The 7,469-nt window shown below is 33.6% G+C and overlaps 1 protein-coding gene across 1 annotated transcript; it reads left to right on the top strand.

Annotated features, from left to right (window-relative positions):
• Positions 1 to 652: 652 nt before the first annotated feature.
• Positions 653 to 6,608, top strand: LOC105382144 (MATH and LRR domain-containing protein PFE0570w). The gene has a single exon (XM_038105495.2). It carries the CDS (start codon positions 1,173 to 1,175, stop codon positions 6,294 to 6,296), a length of 5,124 nt encoding a protein of 1,707 aa, XP_037961423.2. The 5' UTR covers positions 653 to 1,172; the 3' UTR covers positions 6,297 to 6,608.
• Positions 6,609 to 7,469: the final 861 nt, after the last annotated feature.

The following is a 7,469-nucleotide window of genomic DNA, read 5'->3' as shown; positions in this document are numbered from 1 at the left end:
AAAATGTTACGTTATGTTCAGGTGCTAAACCGCAGCTTCTACCTACTGTGTATACTAAAAATATTGAGGGGAAAAAGAGCTTCTGGGCATGCCATTATTATTTACTTTGTGACCTATGTATGTTAAATAAAAAAATCATCACATCAAAAGAAATGCAGATACCTTTTTCAGACAATCTAAATTACATCAGCTCCAACAATTGATCTAATTTCAAGCGTTGTAACTTAAAACTTACATAAAGAAATACCTCCTCGTGCTCTTGCTTGTTGTTCAACAACATTACATTCTTTATTTAAATTGCATCAGTCAACATGACTAAGTTGCATTTCCACCATAGAGATAATCGATATTATTTTAGTTTTTAATTCAACTGTTGTGCAATGGGCCAGTGGGTCAGCGGCGTGCCTTACAAAATCAATTAACAATACAATAATGCGGCGAAAAATTATCCTAAGCAACTGTTTTATTATATTGTTTATTGACAAAATAATATTAAATGGACATAAGATAAACCCATCCTAATTTATAAAAGCTTTAACATTTACACATAATTTCAAAGATGAAAGATGCACACAAAAGTGTGTATTGTATGTATTCATACGCATGAAAACTTTAAATAGGCTCTCCATTACATGTTTCTTTCACGGTCTTCAATAGGTTGCTAATGACCATTCAAAAATAGCTGAAAACAATCTTTCACTCTTAAACAATAGTCTCGACATATTTTTTTTGTTTTTCAACCGTTAGCTTATCGCTTACGTTAATCACGATCGCTCCTCATACTTTTTTTCTCAATTTCTCTGCCGCAGCGCTCAGTTCAAGCCACAAATCCATCGAGAAAACTGTTTTAACTGGAAAACAATCGTTTAATGTTTTCGTTGACGAAGAAATTGTTGTTAACTTGAAATTTTCTGATAACATTACCTTCTTAACTTGCTTTCCTTCAGTTTGAACGTAAAAAACATGTGTACGAGCTGCCCGAAATGTTGTGTTGTATTCGATCTTTGCCGATCTCTTGTGTCTTAGACCGATCTTTTTCAACAAAGCGAATGGCCCCAGCAATTGGACTGCAACGCTCAACCGAGGAGATAAATAGAGTCTCCTATCTACCGAGACGGTTCAGTAGCCTCAACGCCGCCGGTCGCCCGTGATGTCCCCGTGATGTCCGCACCATGTTCACCACCGCAGTGACCTCTGTGCTCCTCTACTGGATGTGTTGTGAACTGTGCGCAGCCGTTAAGGTTCCCGTTGTGTGGAATGACCAAAGTTTTAACAGTGATGTGAGTTCTAGTGCGGATGACTTCACAGTCGAACAGTTCAAACCCGAAAATGCCAACTTCAGAGCCGAGATCTCCACGCAACCTGTTCCGGTAGAATACTTCCAGTACACAGCGAAAAAACCTCAGTTCGCAGTTGATGTGGCAGCTTTCCATGGAGTGCAGTCGCCTGAACAGCATTACCGTGCACACGCTGTCCTGCCGCACACAGGTATTCAGAAACATAACCTAGGGACTCATCATCTGTATGACAAAAATAATGCTCTTCATCGACCACTACAAGAATATAAGAAGCAAGAAATAGAAAACCAAGCTGTACCGTTTGAAAGTAGTTATGAAGTATTTCATCCATATAAATCTGAAGAACAAGCCCTTATCGATATCTATAAAGATCCTGTACTGGATAAAATAAGAAGTGACCTAAAAAATAGTAAAGACAGGCTACAAAATTATGAAAAAAATACTGGTGACCCATCAATTTCAAAAGATGAGTATTTAGAAAGCCCTGAAGATACAGATAAAAAAATATTTCCACATAAAAATGTTCCAGCTCAATTTGAAAAACACCGGCCTCTGCGCAGACCGTTTTACTATCAACTATCGCCGCGCTTAAATGTGGGACCTCATCGACTAAATCAACGCTTTAGACATCCTTTACAACAAAACTATGTAAAAATTAGGCCAGCCCACTATCGCCCGCTTCACAACCATTTATCAAAACTGAGACAACACCATGCTCTAAAATATGATGATGAACAAAATCAGTATCCCCAGATTTCACCCCCTGAAAATTTGAGAGAAATACCAGATGGATATGATATTTTTGAAAAAGGTAAAGATAAATATTATAACATACGAAATAATGTAGATGAATCTATGAATGCTGCTGTAACACAAAACCGTCCAAAAAATTATGAAAATTTGGAACTTCAAGCTGATAGTAATGAATCTCAAGAGGGTGGTTTAGAATTTATTCCAGTAAAAAGTTATTCTCAAGTCCGCAAAACAGAAACCACTAAGCATTTACCAAAGTCTGCTGCGTTAGAAGAAGCTACAAGTTTTGACGAGTTAAAAAATGCACCTCGTTTAAAAGAAGCCGTAAAGAGTACTAAAGCCCAAACTGTCTATTCTGAAGAAGGTTATGAAGATAGTGCCTATGATCACGCAGGAGAACTAAAACATGCATCAGACCACGAAGGCCATGGTGGTTATTTGAAAGAAAAAGAGCTTAGCAACGGAAAATATAAAATACCTTCTGTTATTAATGCTCATGAAGATGCAGGTGGATTTATACACGGTGATAAGACACAGCATGGAAAAGAATGGAGTGATAGTGATAAAGATTCGCAACAAGAAAAAGAAGATGAAGATTATGAAGATGATGATCATGACGAAAATATTGAAGCTGACATATATGAGGATAATCCAGAAACAGAAACCGATGACATTACACGTGAAAAAAGAGAAAATGTAAAGATTCCAGAAGACATTCGGGATATAAATGATAAAATCAACAAAACAGACATAGATTTTAAAGTTCCAGAAGTAAATTTAAACAACACATTTTTAAGTGCTGATGAAATATTGCATTTAGCCAAACAAAAAATTGTATCGAACCAAATGATAAGACTTGAAGATAAATATCCGTACTATTTCCGAAACCTTAATCAAATAAATAAAAATTCACCATTAAAATACGCTGAAAATTTAAGGTTTATTCCTAAGAAGTCAGAAGGAGGCAGTGAGTTTTATGATTCTAGAAATTTATTTGAGTGCTCTGAAGTCGATGAAGATGTTGATCCTATATCAGAAAAAATTAAAAATAACGGCACTAATAATTCTAACGAAGATGAAATAAATAAATCAGATGACGATACAATTGTTAGGAAGAAAAGACAAGCTGATTTTGATCAAAATAAACAACAACCTAGATTAAAAGGATTAGGAGATAAAATAGACTGTTTCAAAGCAAAATATTTCGGTGAAAACCCACTTGATAGTCCATTTTTTTATGAAGACAAAATATCCGATCCTGATGAGATAACATTTCCAATTATTAATGTATTTAAAGAAAATCAAAAATTTATGGCATCAAATTTAAATAACAATCATAGTTTATTTAATGGTACAAGAAATCCCAAAGATTCACAAACTAATGTCATGAAAAATAAAACAAAAAATTATGTGAAGTCAGAACAAAAGGAACCAATCAATGAAACATCCATTACGAGTGTGTTAAATGATATTCAAAATATTTACATTAAACCTGTATTCAATATATCGTCATTTGTGAACACATTAGATACTATAAGACCTAATATAACTAAGCATAATAATTCGACCCTGAGTGCCTACAAAAGTGATCCTTTACAAATAACCCGAAGAACAAGAGACACACGATTTTTTTATGAACCCTATAAAATTGTCAGAGATAGTCAAGGTCAGGATTCTAAAAAAACTACAACAACAAGTAATATTAGTCCTTTAATCAAACAATTACAATCTAATAATATTATTGACAAAGTAGTAGCGTCAGCATATATGAACAAGTCTCATCCTCGACAAAATGTTTCATCTCTTCATTATAAAGATATTGGAAGAAATGATAGAATAAAATTACAAACAAATAAAACTGATTCATCATTATTTATTGATGTTAGCTTAGATTCTAGGCGCGGTGAACCTCGCTATGAAATGAAATTTAAAAATCATCATCCAGAATATAAACAGGTAAACAACGAAACAAACATGTCAATCAATGATTACAATTCACTTTTAAAAGAAAAAAGAACACATAATACAAGTTTTAGCACTGAAAAAATATTACCAATAAAAGTCACGGATCGTCCGTTTTTTGATGTGTCTAAATTCTTACCTCCTATAACAACTCATCAACCACAGGCATCTAGATTTAGTCGTCGAGTTGTAAGAAGTACAACACCTGCCGTAGATAACAATAAAAACAATTCTGATGAAATCAACGACGACTCTGATGAGGATGAGGAAGAGGAAAGTGAAGAAGAGGTCTCAAAAGAAAATCAAAATAATAAAGATTATGAAGACCGCACACCAAAACATATTAGTAGAAAACACAGAGAATTACCTGTTCCAGAAGATAACAAAGAAAACGTAAACGAAAATAGTGATGAAAATAATGATAGTAATGATGATAATTATGATGATGATAATGATGGTAGTTATGAAGATGAAGCTAAAAACACTAAAGTTCCTATCAAAAAACAAACAACAAGGCCATCTTTTTCTTATGTATCGAAATTCGTATCAGCAGTAGACACACCTAGCTCCGTAACTCCTAGTACCTTTGACACTAATTACAAAAATAATACAAAAACTCGCACTGACCAGAATGCAGACAGTTCTGAAGAATATGAAGATGATGTAGAAAATTCAACCTCTCCAACAAATAATACTACAAAGAATATAACATCTACCGATGAAGATAATGACAAAAATTATAAATATAATGAGGAAAATAATGATAAAAGCAATGTTAATAATCGACAGAGACCATTTTCTTATGTATCTAAATTTAGATCAGCCATTGAAACACCGGAACCAACACCACCGATGAAAATACACAGAGCTACTACTGCTACCATAACTTCACACAAACAAAAAACTAAAGCTACTGTGGCTCCTGCAGTTTCTAATGAAGACTATTCTGAAGAATATGATGATGAAGAAGAAGAAGAAAATACACAAACACCAGTAATAACAACCACCATTAGACCAATTTTTAGGAGAAAAAATAAGGAAAAAACTACGAAAAATCTGCCATTAAATAACGATAGCGAAAGTAAATTGAAGCTTGTTACTAGATTCCGTAATGAAAATAGAAAATATGACAATAAAAGCAACAAACCTTTAAAAGAAGTTGAACAGCCAAAGTATAGAGAAAAATCTAGCAAATCTTCTCATAGAACTATATTAACAGATTCTCAAAGCTACGGCAACGGCGACGATGATTTAGTAAAAGATGAAATTGATGCTATGATTGGTGTAAAGCATAATATGGAAGAATATTTGCCTTTATATGAAATCAAAATGCAAAGAAAAAAACATAATAATCAAGATCATGAGAAACATGGTGATAATGAAGAAATAGAACAAGATGCCGAAGAAAATCAAAATCATGAAATTCCTTTAGAGCAAATTGTAACGACAGAATCTACAAAAGTCTATAGAGGCCGAAAAAAAACTAAGCCTATTATAAAGAAAAAAATAATTGCTGTGCATAAAGAAACACCAGTGAATGATGCTCAGAATACCACACATTTTAAGCAAGACATTAATGAAGAAGAAATTATAAAAGAGTACCCATCACTGAAATCGCGAAAAAATTTAGAATCTCTAGACCTATATAAACAAAAAAATTTAGCTGAAGAAGTGAATAAGTTAAGCGACGTTGAAGTATTTAAAGAGAATCTTGGGACAAATCCTAAGCATGGTGGCAATTATAGAAGTGAAAAACTCACAGAACTTGTTGATAGTGAAGTTAACGATGGAAATGAACCAAAAATGCACGGAGGAAATTTAAAGAGTTTTCAAGAAGTTGCCGAAACATCCATAAGTGAACAAGATTTTAATACAAAAGAGAACGATAAACTAGCGATTAATGATAGAGTACCTAACTCACACAGGAAAAGACGACAACGTGGTAGAAAACGGCAAAAAATAACAGAAGATATCATAAAAACTCAAAATGATTCAGAAGATATAGAAGAAAACACTCCCACTAAGCCCAAGCACTCTATAAGACGTATCCCTGGCAATAATCGTCAGAACAGTGATAATTCTGAACCCGATGTCCAAAGTGAAATGTCTTCTGAAATTCAAAGGGAAGAGTTAAAAGCTAAAAGTAAGAGATCAAAAATTAATAGAAACAAGGCCGCTGATTTACTGAGCAGTCTCGCCCAAGCGGTTCCTATTCTAACCACGACCCCCGTTTATATTCTAGATCCTAGTAAACGAATGTATTATTATGTGGATTCTAATTAGTTAAAATAAAAATAATATTTGGACGTTGGCCTCCACCCCACAATATAATTTATGTTTATAATACTGTCGCCGTTTCTAAAACAGCATATAGGTATCTTTTGTCAGTCTCCCAATCTAAAACTTACTTGCTAGGCTGCACTTACTTGCGTTTCTACACTTACTTGCCAAGCTGCATAGCGTTATATTTCTCAGATTAGATTTAATAAAAAATACCTACTAATTAATGCAATTATTTTATAATGTAAAAAGAGGATCACTGAATTAATGTAATAATTAAGGACTGTAAAGTAAAATATAAAGATAAAAGGATTGTCACATGAATGTATGTTGTATGTTTGATTGATAATAAAATACATATATGTAATAGTAGTAAATTAAGTATCGTATCTTTAACTTAAAAAAGTGCCACTGTTATATTTTTATCTTTTATCAATTTTTCGTCTACAAATTTAATTGTGATGTTGTATAATTATATTGTAGTTGAGGGTATCGTTTTATTGATGTACTTAGTGTGTTATTCTGTGATAAATTTATATAGGTGTGTTTTTTATTGAATAAAGTGCTATATTTTTACAGTGCCATCTTTGATTTATAATTACATTACAACTTTAAAACCAAAGCCTTAGTTTTTGAATAAAATACTAACACTAGGTAAGTAGGTAACCTTGTTCAAGTTACATCATATTATCATCATCGGCCCGTAACCATACTGCTGGACATATGAGTCTCCCAAAGGACGCCACTACACTCGATACTCTGTATCTAACCTGACCCAAGATGACTCAAGCCCGGCATAGCCATCCTATCGATATAGATCACAGGGGTATAATCGTGACAGTTCTGACATTGCGAAAAAGAGACGCTTAGCTACATTAAGCGTGAGAAAGAAACGTTAAGCTGTAAATGTTTTTTGTCCTTTTTGCTGTGGCGCCTGTTTACGTCAGTTCTCTGTGCCAAACAATGAAACAAATGAAAAATCTGTGCCAAACAAAGGCTGACAGTTACAACAAAATTTTCTAAATGCTATTTATTTTTGATTTGCTAGTGATTTGTGGGTGTTTATTAAGTTTATTAGACTATTATCATCACTTAACGAGTGTGTGACATGGGTGGGTGGATTTTGTTCGGTTGTATAGAGCATAATGAACGAAAACACGATGGAATGATGGATGA

This window comes from Plutella xylostella, chromosome 22 (assembly GCF_932276165.1).
Source record: "Plutella xylostella chromosome 22, ilPluXylo3.1, whole genome shotgun sequence".
In the NCBI taxonomy this organism is placed as follows: Eukaryota; Metazoa; Arthropoda; class Insecta; order Lepidoptera; family Plutellidae; genus Plutella; species Plutella xylostella.
The sequence above is the reverse complement of the archived record's forward strand: the minus strand, read 5'-3'. Positions and strand labels throughout refer to the sequence as shown.